Raw genomic sequence first — 14745 nt, 5'->3', positions numbered from 1 at the left:
GCAAGGCCATTGAGGAGCAACAAACTTATCATCACCATGTCCCTGGAGAACCAACAAAAACACAAAAATGAGTAACAACATACGTGTTTTATGAATCTCAAGTTGAAATTAACAATGCTGCTTTTCTCTATTGTTGTAGACCTCCCGTGATCAGCCCATTGAGGACTCAACTGGAGCCAATGCCCCTCTTGTTTGGTGTTTCCTGAGCCACTCTTCTCCTGGCTCTCAGCTTTATATGATTCATTTAGTCCTTGTGTTTGGTATGATGAACTGTTCTGTAAGCTGCTCAATTCTGAATGAAATGACTCTGTGATCCAATTCCAAGAACAGTGCCTTTTGGAAATCTTGTGCATTGTACTCACTGGCACGACGAAACTTGCATTCAAATTCTCAGTGAGCATTGGTTGTTGACATACAACGGTAGCGCCTCTCTTCGGGATTTCATCTTCAGCTGATGCCTCCAGACTCCAGTCCTATCAAGCTATATAATGCACTCTTCTGGAATCTGGTCTGGATAGATTCCATGAAGAGGGTATGTCCTGAAAAAATGTGAACAGTGCTGCATCCCTCATCAATGCTTGCATTCAAATGCTTGGTCGGCAGTGATTGTTGGCATATAGATATATAATACTGTTCAAGCTGGTTGAGATGTTTCCATTCTTCACAGAACTGAAGGCTGTGGATCCAATTAAGACAGAAATCAATGCTGAAATCAATATGGAAATCGCTACAACATTGACCATGGAAACCTTGAATTCATTTTCTGGCAGATCCTTCTCCTCAAAAGCCTCAATGCCAGCTTCTAATTCGTCCTCTTCACCAACTTCATAGTTTGATTCAACCTCTATTTCTCCATAGTCCATAGTTGTCAGCTGCTCCAATCTCCAACTGATTCTCTTCTTCAAAAGATGCAACTTCTGGGTTACTCCTTAGAGTATTTCCTAACACATCACAGTCAAGCATTGTTCCATGATCAACACATAGCCCCTCCTCCGAAGCAATCATGTTATCATAATGCAAGGCACCGAAACTGATAAACTCCAGTTCAGCATCGGTAGGCATATCAGTTTGAGCTTGAAGATGCTCACATTGTTTTTCACATTCTTGATCCAAATCTAGTAATGCCCCAACCTCTAGCCGACCCTTTTTACCCGAATCCTTGATGTCAACTGGCGTTTCATCAATTTTCTCTAAAACAAAGAAACTGGTGTTTCATCTTGTTGATAAACTTTTTCGTGATCAAGATCAATCTCTACTTCTCCATTGCTGTCGGTTACCCCAATCTCTGGCTGATCATTTTCATCAGAACTTGCAATGTCAGAAATACTCCCAAGTCCAAACGCAACATATTCAGTCATTCCTTCTGTTTTATAAGCACTGCCATCAAACACATGGTGTACCTCAACCTGCACCTGCACCTGCTCTGTCAAAGCAGTCGCCAAGTTATCGATCAGTATGCAAAGGCTCCAAAGTGATACGCTCCGATCCAACACGATTAGTCATCTGTCTTTGAGCTGCTTGAATATTCTCAACTTCATAAGCATTAGTAGTAATGGTCATTTCACTTTGAGCTTGAAGATTCTCAACTTTAAAAGGATCAGTAGTAATTGTACTTTCGACTTCATCAGACTCTGGAATCAGCAGTCTCCTCCATGCTTACATTACATTTAAGACCATGGTCAGCAGTACTTTCTTTCAGACTCTGCTCATCATCTGAACTTTCAAGGTCAGTCTCATCAATCAGTACTTGAGCACTTTCAGCTTGAAAATTTTTAACTTCAGAATCATTAGTAGTAATGGTCTTCTCACTTTGAGCTTGAAGATTGTCAACTTCGTAAGCTTCAGTAGTAATTGTACTTTCTACTTCATTGGACTCTGGAATCAGCAGAATCTCCTCCATAGTTACACTACACTTGGAACCGTGATCAGCAATTCTTTCATTCAGACTCTGATCATCTTCAGAACTTTCAAGGTCAATCACATCAATTACTTTAGCAAATTTTACTACTCCCCCAGCAGCACACTTACTGTTTTCTGCTTGACTCTCCTCATCTTCTGAGCTATCTAAGTCAATAACTACTTTCCTAAAATTAAAACTACTATTTTCTGCTTGTCTCAGTTCATCTTCTGAACTCTCCAGGTCAATTATTTCAGCAGCTATTGCAGCTTGAACCTTTGACTGACCACGATGACCCCTAAAAGAAAAAAAAAAACTACATTAGTAAGAAAGAAAGAAATCAACCAAGAACAACCCAACCCAAAAGTCAAGAGAAAGAAACCTTGTAATTCGGCGACTAGGGTTGGGGTCAGTTCCTTCACTTCCCTGAATGGTTGAAAAGCTTCCAGTCACTATTAGTGCTCTTATGCTGCTCCCCTATGCCGCACTGTTTTTCTTCTTTGGTCTACCTCCTCCTACAACTGGCTCACTTAACAATTAACATCAAAAACTTGATCATAGAAATCATTCTATATCCTTACCTAAGAGAAACAGAATACGTTCCCAGCTGATCTGAACAAATCAAAGAACTTATTTGGCTTGGGAATCAAGCAAACAATAAATCCTGAACAATGTTGACTACAAGCAAGAAATTAACTACTCTAAATGGTTTTGGCACAACTCTTCGTGATTCAGAAAACCAAACAGATGTTCAAAACTCTTTGTGTTCATTGGCGTTCCCTTGGACAAATAAAGCAATCATTTCTGTTCGGTTTCATGATGTTACATTCATTAAGAATCGAAGTATAAAAGCTTGAGTAAGTTCTGTTGAAGTCTTGTATAATCCAGAAAATCAAAATACAGAGCCAATGCTCTTTCATCTTATCATTCACATGGGTTTCAAATGAAACAGCAACCAAGAAGAGGACCAAAGCCAAAACTCAAAACAGAAAGAATGATCAAGATGTAGATAAAACAGGCGCCAAGAAACATCAAAATCCCAGTTTTTATTTCAAAATATCTCATACAAATGTATGAAGTAAAACTGGGTACTACTATCTCAAGGTCCACATTAGGTCTTTAACCACATCAAACCAAACAATAAACATCAAGAACAAAAACACCAGATGGCATAGGATAATACATACCTCTTGCTTGTGGAGGATGATCAACTGATTTCAAACTCTCAAAGTCATTCCTGATCTTTGAGACTTCACCATAATCACCAATCTCAGTCAACTTGAACTCTGTCTCTATTACTCTAGTAGCTACACTGACCCTGGTTTAGAAGCTTTTTGTGAAGCTTTTGATCTTATAAACCCTCAAGAAGCTTTTGAATTTCAAATGCTTTACCCATTGACTGATTTTTCTCTCCATTATTGTTGGCATTCCCCTATTCCCAAGATACGTGAACCAAGTTTTTGAAAACATGAGTCTTTTGGGTGTCCAAGAGAAAGAGCAGATAATTTTTGGATTTCAAAGAGCTGTCATTTAATGAAAGGTAGAAATGGAGTAACTACAAGGACTGTAGAAGTACAAGGGTTTATATCAGAAGAAAATGGAGTGACTACAATTTTGGAAAATAAGTACTTGTTTGTGTAGAAGGGTAGTACATATAAAGGTTAACAAAGTACTTAAAGAAAGTGAAAACAAGAGGGGTTCGATTTTCATTGTTTCCAGAATTAGGTGATAGTCCATGATTTTTTTTTTGTTCCTAGAAAGAAATCCATAGTCCATGATCAAATTTTGTTACTTTAGGACTTCTACTTTTTAAAAATAAAACAAAATGAAAAAGTTTACTTGACTAGCTTTCATGCATAACACTGATCATTTCTGGACCTGGGAAATTTATGAAAGAGTATCTTTCAAGACTGAAACGCAAGATCATAGATTGTGATTGAATGGTGATTGTATCCCTCAGTTTGTTTCAATTTAAGCATCAATATAAAGGGTCTTTGACTCCCTCAGGCTGTCATTGCATCAATAAGGTTCAATGCATCAAATGTTAAGTAAGAATTGCATCTGCAGGTTCAATATGACAAGTGTGGACGAGGCAGACAACGAAAGAAGACTGTTATTACTAACAGAAACCATTAGAAAATGGCAGGAGATTACAATGTCATTCAACTAATGAATTAGTGCTAATAGACACTCCTACCGTAGACCTTTCCTCCTAATATCAAGTTATCCAACTACAACAACCAGTCAAGCTAAACAGTGAGTCCCTCGGGAATCGCTATATTGCAGAGTAGGGCAATGGGATAAAAGAGATAGATGACTTGCATTTTTTTCATCAAGGCGAGGTCACTTGTTTTCTGATAATTCTGCTCGAGCGCCTGACAGGAGTTACAATCTTTTCTTCTCCATATCCCTGCAGAACCCACAAATTCACATATTATGAAAACATCATAAGAATGCATAAGCACACACACCACAGAACATGAAAATAGCACAAGTTACACCATAAGCGTGTATCATGAATAGATAGTTTACCTTCTTAATTGGAATTCTCTCGTAAGTTGTAAAACTCCCATAAGATGGCGATCCCATTGAGGAGTCAGTTGAAGCCACGGAGTCTCTCCTACTGTTCTTCCTGGCCCTCTTCTCCTGGCTTTCTACTTCCTCTGATGCCTTTAGTCCTTTTGAGCAGTACACTGAATTAGTCTGGAAGCTACTCATTTCAGAGGGACAGTAGGTGTGCTCAGTGCTAACTGGAACTATGGGACTTCCGGCCAATTTCTTGTTCACCAATGGATTAACAGCATAATTTGCAGGAATTGAAGGTGAGCTCTCTCGTTTATTCATATAGATGATGGCTGTGAATCCAGCCAATGTGAGAACCAAAACTGCAATTCCCAGCCCACTCATTATGGAAACCATACTGTCAGCAGCCCCCTCAGATGTAACATTCAATACTTCTGAGCTTGCAATACTTTCAGGCTCGGAATGTGCATAATCAACAACAGTATTTTCTTCAGCAGTATCTTCATAATGTGAAACCAACTCTTCCATGTTAGTTGGTTCAGCCATTTCCTTAAAGTCTGGATCAGCATGTACTTCAACGGAATTCTCAGTTGCTACAATTGTTGGAGGTCTCATTTCCTCTTCCAAGGCTTCAGTATCCTCAACTTGTTCATTCCCTTGCTCAACAGGTTCCTCCACTTGTTCATCAGCGCCAATCTCTGGCTTGTTATTTTCCAAACATTCAATGTGCTGTACTTCAGCCCCATGATCAATTGGTTCAGCATAGTCAGCTGCTCCAATCTCTGCCAGACCAACCTCCTGATCCATTTTTTCTTCATATTCAGCCGCTCCAATCTCTTGCAGACCCTTTTCCTCTGAATCCTCAACCTCGACCACATTTCCCATTGCCTTTCCAAACACATCAAACTCACCCATTTCTTCCATTTCTTTGTTACATTGATCAAACACCGAATACTCATTAACCCGAGCATCTTCCATCAAAGTGAGGTTATAATATTGCAATGTACCCACATTCTTGGCACCTCTGATATTCGAAACGAACTCAGAAACAAAAGACACAGAGCTTGCAGACCAAACCTCAACATTTACTTCAACAGCAGAAACTGCGAAAAGCGCAACCGCCAAAACCATTATCAAAGCAATGAACTTTGATATCCAGCTGAAGCGTGGCTCCCTGCACTCTTCTACTACTTCAACATCCTCCTCCTCCTTTGGCACAGCCTCAGTGCTGGGGCTAATGATGGGCATTGGTTCCGACACAGGTACTTCTTCCTCCTCATCCTCCATTACTCCTTCTTCCTCCTCCTCCTTTACCACCTCAGCAGAGAAAGTAACATCTTCAACTCCCTTCGGAGAACAATCCGAGTGTGTTTCCTCAGTATCCGAAAAGCTCTCTGAAATGAAGCTCTCCTCAAGCCTCTTGCCCTCACCATCCTTACTCAGATAATACTCAACTCTCGGGTTTGGTCTGTAATGAAGAAACTGCGGCCTCGGCGAAAGGTAATTGGTCCTGGGATCATAAGGAGGAGGAGCAGACGGGTCTGCATCCAGCGGCACAATGGCCTGCTCCGACGACACCGCCGGAGGAGGACTAATCTTGAAACTGGGGTCAAGATTCACAATATCATAGGCATTTTCACAAACAGGTTCAGGGCACTCCAGAGGCACCATTTCTTCAACACCCATTTCAAGTTTCGGAGGTTCCGAAACCACCGCAGAAGCAGCCACAGGGGTTGTTGTGGGGCCCACCTCCTGGTGCTGATCGGAATATACCACATCCGTCGGCGCCGGAGCAAAGGTCACTCTTTTGACTTTGAAATCGGAGACGGACGGTGAAGAGGTCCGAACCGGCTCGTTCCTCTCGGCCAGGATCTTCTTCCTCGGCGAAGCGTTGATCTTGGAGGCGGCGGAGATCGTCGGCGACATGAAATTCTTCGCCGCCGGCGACCGGACCCGGATTTGCTTCCAACTCCCGGAATCTTTCCCGTTCTCTTTGTCCTCCGAGTCGCGAAAACTCACCACCATCTCTCTCCCCATGGAGCTCCGCCGTGGAGTCGTCTCTGCAACACAAAAGAAAAACCCTAAGAATCAGAAACCCTACAATTCTAAAGATTGAAACTTTCTGGAAATTTTCAGGGGGGAAAACGAGGCGCCGTACCTGAAGGAGCGGCGGCGGGGGAAATCGGGTCGGGAGTTCTTGAATTGGCGACGATTGAAGGCTTGGCGAAGGGGTTGCCGGTGAAGCTTCGCCGGACGGGGTTGGCGGTCTCCGAGTTACGGGAAATGGGGCCGGGTCGGGTCGAAATTGGGGACTTGTTCGGCGGCGCGGCCATGATCGAAAAAGTAGGGTTTCTTTGGTTCTTGTGAAATTGGGGATGGGATTTAATTGGAAGAGACGAATAGAATTGGAATGTGATTTGGTAACGGCTATAACTTTGAGAGACTTAAAGAATGAGATTTTGGGGGGTTTTGAATTTGAAAAAAAAAATAAGCGAAAGGGTTTTGGGGACCGTTGGGAATAGTCAAAAGGGTTGGAGGGGGGGGATTCGGAGCCGTTGGATCTTGAAGTAGCCGTTGAGGATGTGGTTTGATATGGTTAGGGTGTGTTGGTGTTTTGACTCGATACTCAGATGGTATATTCACTATATTGAATTTTTGTAGGGTAATTATTAAGTGGGTTTCATTTTCATTTTATGGAATCATAAAAAATCATGAGGCTTTCCAACTTACAGAGAAATTACTTGTGTGTTTGCAGTGTGATCAAATTAGGCATGAGCATATACAATAAATAGACTAACATGCATGAGAGCACAAACTCAAATCAAAAGGTGAATTTGATATATAGCTTAGAATTATAATTAATTGAAATAAGATAATGGAGAAAACTAATTTAAATAAGAAATTTGATTGAGTATGTGCTTCTTGAATTATGGTTCCCTACATATCTATTATGGACAAAAATCGCTAGAGCATTTGAAGAGAAAGCCGACAGATAAGAATGCCTGAAGAAACTAATGGCTTAGACGACGGCACTTTGGGACAAAGTGGCTATACTCAGCATTGAATTGCCTCAGGGGTGCATACTATAACAAACAGAAATAGCATAATTAGCAACAACCCAAGCTAATAGAATAAAACACTGGAAATAGAAGTTAAATTTAGAGAGAAATAAAATCTGAAATCACTGGGAAATAAAATGATGAAATTGTCTTTAAAATTAGTGGAAAATAAAGCATTAATAATGTTAATTGACAGAAAAAAATAAAATAAAATAGAAATAGAAACTTTAGTACCAATATCATAATTTTAAAATGTTAAGTACATGGATGGAGGTACTTTTTGTTGAAATCTCCGTTTAATTTCTTTCCTTTTCTTTTTAATCTTGTCTCAATTTTTATCCTCCTTTTTGTCTTTTCTTCCATCAATCCAAGAAAGCATCATCTTGCTTTTGCTTTCACCCTCTTCCTCCTCCTCCTGCAACGGCATGTCGTTTTTCCTCTCCCCCTCCAACTCCACCCCTCGGCTCTCCCGGCGCATTTCTCGGCCCTCCTCATCTCCTCCACGTCACTACCCCCGCATTCATCTCTTTGGAATTCTGTCGTCGGGATTCGTTCCGGCAAGGCCCACAGCGTATCAGATACGTATGTCATTGTTAGTCCAAGGCTGCCGGCGCCGGATTCCGTTGACAACCGCCGGAGAATGGGGCTGGGGCTCGGGGTTATGAGTGTGAGGAAATGGAGGGAGGAGAGGAGAGTGAAGAGTTTTAAGGCGGAGGTGGTGGTGGGGCCGATCGAGGCAATTGGCAGCTCCAGGGGAGTGTCATCCGAGTAGGGTTGCAGAGCTGTCGATTATCGCTTGCTTGCGGCACAAGAATCTTGTGCATTTACAGGGGGCTGCATTCTGAGGGGAGGATTATTGATGCAGCTGATCCGAGGGTGGCTGGGGAGTTTGATGAGGAAGCTGCTGCTTTTTATGTGCAGGATAAAGAGGGTATTCAAAAACTAAATTGTACGCCAAAATTACTCGTATTGTTGAATATATCTACTTCTTTATTTATTTGTTTATTGTTGTAAGAAGAATAAATCTACTTTTAAAAGAGAAGAATGGAAGAAAGGTACCCATCCCCACAGCAGAATTGCATACCTGCTCAGCAAAGCGATCAGGCAACGAGACTCCTAGTTTCCGTAGGTGCAAATAATCTTGACGATTCTCTACACGACTCCATGTCTCCATTCTGCTGCTGATCATTTGAAGGATAGAAAGAGCCTTCTGCCCATATAATCCAATAGCTGATTCTCCAGCTAGCATGAAGGCATCTGCATACTGTCGAACAGCTTCAGAGACATCTGCAACCTTTAGAGAAAGTAGTCATTATAGAAGATATTTATTTGCTTCATCTTCCTCTATAATCAGATCATTTAGTAGAAATGAGAGTAGTACCTCAGCACGTGTTGGCGTTGGGTATTCAATCAAGTTCCATGTCAAACATGATGGAAGATGAGGAATCAAGGGATTTACAATATAAATATGCAACTTAAGACCAAGTTAGTGTTAAAAATTTCAATCTTTTTATGATTTCATAAACTTGGAATATACCAATTTATCCGAGACCGAGTTGAAAACTCAATACTAGGAAAAGATCTCTTAATCTTGCCGGTATCTAGGTAGAAGGTACCAATCTCTCGAGATCTATGTGAGTTTGGAATCATGAATCTGCCTGCTCCATTTGCAGCAAAATAGATGCAGTTCTTTCCGTATCCTTCAAAATCCGTTGAGGAGAGTGAAAAAGTAGATCCGTCATCGGCCAAAAACAATATTTGGTCTCCCAGACTGTGTACCCTAGTATACACATTGTTTCCGTCAGGCTTAGAATCAATCTTATATACATAAAAGCAGCTTGTCCTTTCATACCTAGGCAGATCCGGATCCGGATCCGAATCCGAATCCGTATCGCTGGCGGGCGCATCATAAATTTCTTCATCACTATCATTATCTTCATCGTTGTAATTATAATCACCTTCATCAAAATTGTCTTCTTCTTCTTCTTCTTCTTCGTTGTCATTCCCTTCTTCCGCACCTTCAAGAATGTATTCACCATCAGCGTAGTCGTTGTCGTCGTCATCATCATCATCTTCTTCTTCTTCTTCGTTGACTTCCGCCATAAATTTGTCCTGAAATCTAAGGATCAGTAGGACTTCGTTGTTGGTTGATTCTAACAAGAATGGTCTAACATGACACTGTAAGTAGACTGTGTGGTCATTATACTCCTCAGTCTCTACAGACTCCTTAAGTGATGGTTCGACTGTTGGATCTATGCATATATCAACATAGACCATTATCAGTTCCAGTGCATTATCTCCAAATCTTAAGGTCCGAGCTACAATCATATCTTTCTTGATGTTACTAGCAATCAAGGCGTATAGCTTACCACTGGAAAATAGTAAATGGATAAAGAAAGTGTCGTGTTCCTCATCTAAAGGACGGAAGACACTCCATGAATTGCCTCCAGGTCTGCACAACCACAAATCCTTGTAAGAACCAAAGAGTGCTGCTACCACACACTGTTCTGAAGTAATATTTGAGGTAGATAGCAAGACTTGCTTAAAGAAAAAGTTGGCACCATAACGTCTCCAGTTTCTCTTTCTTACATATCTTTGAAAACATGGAATAGTTGCCAAGGATGGAAGTTGGTGTAGGGCTCGTGAGATTGGATTGAGAAGAAACATCTTAGAGTTTAGTCTTTGTTCCTTGATCATTGTCAGCCAACCTTTGGAAGACCCACAGAACCATCCTCCTTGAACCGGCTTGGGCAGCGTCAGATTGACAACTTTGCCATCGGAGAGGTTAAAAAAACTTAGGGTTTTGTCGCTCCTGCAATTCGGGGATTGAGGAAGTACTAACCAGGGGAACTCAATATTTGCGGGAGTAGTACTCCTAATAACTGACCTCCAAGACTTGCAAACCAGGCTCGAGCGTATCCGGTCACTTAACATCAGATTCTGTACAATTTTGTCCAAGATTTCACCGGGAAAAAGTTCATGTTCAAATCCATGATCACTACTCTGGCTGCTGCACGTTTGCTCTCTCTTGTAATCAAGTAGCTTCTTGAGGTTGAAGTAAAGAAATTTAATTGACCAAAAAAAGAAGTAAAGAAATTTAGCAAAGTGTCGCATGATTTCATTTGTCAAAAGCACAACCGCTTCGGTCATCTCTTCCAATCTCTCTTTACTCTCTATACTCAGCTACTTATAATATAACCATGGCCTCATTGGACTCCGATTAATCCAAGATCTCAGTCTCCAACCTGGATTGGAATTCTACTCCCATTGGATTGTTCTTCCATATACCACAATAATTTCTCTGTGATTCGTGTTTATGTTATTTTCCTTTCCAGCTCTAAAAAGTATTATGACTAACTGAGAACAAAAGAAATTCTAGTACGTTGTTATTTGGGACAGTACGTCGTTGTGTGTGCCTCCCACTTATTATATAATCAACAATGACTTTCATTGATAAAATGATATATTTCACGTACATAAGTAGGCTGTGCTCCTCAGCCATGGTTCGATTTTACCAACATATATAAATGAATTATGATGGCTCCCAAAATTTTCGGTATATAGAATCAAAAGATGAGTGCATATAGTGGAGTTGATCTGATATGCATGGTTATTTAAGCTAGCTAGGTCTGCATATTCGATCAGGAGTTTCCATATAATTATTTGTTTGAACTCAATTTCATAGGGTTGTTGGCCAGAATTATTAACAGAATGCCAAACTAAACATAGTCATGTGTATGTCCCAAATGGAACTAATTAAGACTTGCATGGGTGCAAAAGATGTGGCCGAATTCAAATAGATGTTGCATGAAAAACCACATGCACCAAGGCACCCATGAGTCATGACGTACAACCTATTTTTACTACTGTATCATTTAAGTTTAGCGTGAAAAATTAGAGAGATGAAGTAGCATATCTTCGGCCATTCTTAACCAGCGTAAGAATCAATCACATCATTGTTACTAGTTGTAGACGAATCAAATAAGGGTATTGGTGGGTTAAACTTAAAAGAAGAAGAAGATTATTATTATTGGTGGTGTAGAAGATAATGGATGCATGGCTTATGAGGAATGAGAGAGAGAAAGATGAGGAATCAAGGGAAGAAATGACTAAATGAGGAACTGGGCGAGCGAAATGAAGAATCAAAGTGTTAGAATTTTTGGTATTAAAGAATAAAGATAACGTACTTTTTAATTTTTTTCTTCGATGATAGTAGAATAATTTTTTTTATCATTATTATATGACATATATATATTGAAGAAACGAGTTGCGGTAAAAAAAAAAGTGGAAATACACTGTAACGCTATAATTAGAGTAAGTTCTTGTTGAAATAATGGGATTCCCGCTCAGAGTCTGTTAAGGTGGGACCCAAAGACGTTATATAAAACCTATTAAACCCCCAAAGAACAGTCTCATTTCTCTGTACTCTCTCAATTACACAAATCCCCAGAAAAAACAGAGCACTCTTATTTTTCAATTCACCACCACCATGGGTCTCACTACTGGTGTCACATCTGATGGAAGGCTCGGCAGAAAGCACAAGAGTGCTGAAAAGTGGGCCAAGATGGAGGAAAAGAGGGTGCAAAGGGAACAAGAGAGAGCTGAGAAAGCTGCCATCAAGAATGACAGAGGAAGTAAGTGGTCTGTCAAAGACATGTGTGTTGTTGTGTTTGCCATGCTTCTTCTTCTGGGTTTAGGTGTCGCTCCACTTCTGGTTCTTCTGGGTTTATTGGGCTACAAAGTCTTCAACGCCATGTGGAGCATGGCGGCCTCTTTCATCCTCCCCAATTGAGGTTCCCAATGAAATTCTTGCAGAGGACCCAACTTTCTTAATCTCTTGGTCTCTGCAAGTGTTTCACTCTGTTTTCTTTCCTTTTTTTCTTTTCAATCTTGTCTCAATTTTCTTTCTCGTTTTTTCTTTTCTTTTCTTCCATCAGAAAGCTTCTTGCTTTCACCCTCTTCTTCCTCCTCCTCCGGCGACGGCATGTCGTTTTTCCTCTCCCCCTCCAACTCCACCCTCGGCGCATTTCTCGGCCTCCTCAACTTCTCCACGTCACCACCCCCCGCATTCACCGCCGTGGAATTCGACACCAAGATGGACCCACACTTTTCCGACCCGAACGACAGCCGCGTCGGCCTTGACATCGCCTCCATCAAGACCGCCGACCCCATTAACCAGGACGTTGACCTCAAGAACGGCGCCGCCGTCACCGCCTACAAGAACGACCAAGAAACCCTCAAGCCGCCGACCCCGGTCCTCACCGTCGCCATCGATCTTTCCGGCTACCTGAAACAGATCATGTACGTCGGCAGCACAGAGCTTCACCAGGTCGAGAATCGGAGCTCCTGGTTGTCGAGCTTCATTTCGGCGAGGCCCACAGGCCACAGCGTATCCGATACGTATGACATTGTTAGTCCAAGGCTGCCGGCGCCGAATTCCGGCGATAGCCGCCGGAGAATGGGGTTGGGGCTCGGGAATTTCGGGGTTTTGAGTTTCAAGGCGGAGGTGGTGGCGGGGCCGAGGCAGGTGTTTGGTTATAGGGAGCTGGAGGCAGCTACAGGGGGGTGTCATCCGAATAGGGTTGCAGAGCTGTCGATTGTCGCTTGCTTAAAGGCACAAGAATCTTGTGCATTTGGAGGGCTGGTGTGTCGAGAAGGGCGACTGCTGCTCGTGAATGGGAGCCTAGAGAGGGTGTTGTATCAGGATATGAGTGAGCTTTGCCTGATCCGAGGTTGGCTGGGGAGTTTGATGAGGAAGCTGCTGCTTGTCGGTTTGAGTTGTGCAATCCGGATAGCTCCAAGAGGCCTACAATGAGGAGAGTTCTGCAGATCTTGAGCAATGGAGGCAGAACCTCCAGCTGTGCCGAGGGTTAAGCCAAGTCTCAGTTTCTCTTGTGGCGTGTCCCTATCTGTTGATGACATCGTTTCAGACTGTGAGGAAGGCTCAATGTGTGAGATTGTTATCAACTGAAGCAGGTTTCATATTGTGAATAGTCTATATGAGATTGCATAGTTTTACATAGTTCAATTCTTTTATTTGTTATGCTCCTTTTCCCTGGAATTTGAAGATTAGAGACTGTTTCAATGGCCCAAGTTCAAGCCTACTACGGACTTTGTGCTCTCTGCTTAGATCCAGGATAAGAGAAGCTTGCTTGAATAATATCGGTTGTAATACTTGTTCTAGTAACAATTTTTCATATGGCTAAAGGGTCCTTGATTGATTTCTACACAATTTTCAGCTTGGTAACACCTTTGTGCTTTACTTTCTTATGAGTAAGGTTACGTTGATTGATATCTACATGGATTATGCAAAAGAGTAACTGCAGTGACAATAGTGGTAGAAGGGTTTTGTTGGTTGGTAATTTCCTCTATTGAAGGTTATGTTCTTGATTACAGGGTAGTGGTATTGATTTATGAGTCACTCTATTACTAGAAAAGTAGATGTGCTGCTTTCAGGGTACAGTATGTCACCCTCCAATGCAGAGACCTAGCAAACCATGTACAGCTGTTTTCTTATAAAAAAAACAGGAACCAGTTTCCAGCTTCTATCCATAGTCATTTTCTGCAGGTAATACTAGGGTAACCATGATGCGGCTGTTCTTATTTCCATACCTCCAAAAGAATTAGATCTATCGTTATCAGTTGATCGAGCTTACTCCGTATCTGTTTGTGTTTTCTCATAGCTTATTTTGGAGTTTTTTTTTATTTCTTTCCCTTGCCACAACGAGGAGCTAAACTGGAAAAAAGGATCTGGACTTGGCTTATCAATGGAGTTTTTAAAAAAAAAACACATCTGATTTCATACCATATAGTTTTCGAGGGACTTGAAAAGATTGGCATGACAGTTATGAGCATACTGTAGTCCAATAGCTTATAGCATAACACAAAAGTTTCTGGATTTACAAGGTTGAGCTATCATAAAGAAAAGTATGTTATAAGATCAAGCAGAACAGTTGCAGGTTTATTGGCATCTTTCTAAACTTTACTATGTTGCGAAATCTCTATTACTAATCAAGTGCAGATCTCATTTATAATCAGACTAAAATCGAGGTAAAACCGTAAAAGTGTGCAACTCACTAAGACCAAACTATATACTCTTCTAGTCCAGCAGCCAAACATTCAGCAGCTCAGTTATTGCATCAAGTAGGTCTCCTGACCAACCTGATATAATTTGTAACATTCAGTACTATGCCATTGAATGTCTAAATGTTTCTAGACCCTGTTCAACTAGAATATTCCAGTTTCTGGAGTCTAGACTACTAATTG

At 41.3% G+C, this 14745-nt stretch overlaps 2 protein-coding genes across 2 annotated transcripts; one reads left to right on the top strand and one right to left on the bottom strand.

Annotated features, from left to right (window-relative positions):
* Positions 1 to 4013: 4013 nt before the first annotated feature.
* LOC126783483 (uncharacterized) lies at positions 4014 to 6811 on the bottom strand. Its single transcript, XM_050508960.1, has 3 exons — positions 6579 to 6811; positions 4430 to 6480; positions 4014 to 4307 (listed from the first exon to the last, which is right to left on the bottom strand). The coding sequence occupies exons 1-3, from the start codon at positions 6751 to 6753 to the stop codon at positions 4230 to 4232; spliced, it is 2304 nt and encodes a 767-aa protein (XP_050364917.1). The 5' UTR covers positions 6754 to 6811; the 3' UTR covers positions 4014 to 4229.
* Positions 6812 to 11968: 5157 nt separating this feature from the next.
* LOC126782356 (probable L-type lectin-domain containing receptor kinase S.7) lies at positions 11969 to 13294 on the top strand. Its single transcript, XM_050507581.1, has 2 exons — positions 11969 to 12113; positions 12417 to 13294. The coding sequence occupies exons 1-2, from the start codon at positions 11969 to 11971 to the stop codon at positions 13292 to 13294; spliced, it is 1023 nt and encodes a 340-aa protein (XP_050363538.1).
* The last annotated feature ends 1451 nt before the right edge of the window (positions 13295 to 14745 follow it).

This window comes from Argentina anserina, chromosome 2 (assembly GCF_933775445.1).
Source record: "Argentina anserina chromosome 2, drPotAnse1.1, whole genome shotgun sequence".
Lineage (NCBI taxonomy): Eukaryota > Viridiplantae > Streptophyta > Magnoliopsida > Rosales > Rosaceae > Argentina > Argentina anserina.
Note: the sequence above shows the minus strand (reverse complement) of the source record. Positions and strands in the feature narration are given on the sequence as shown.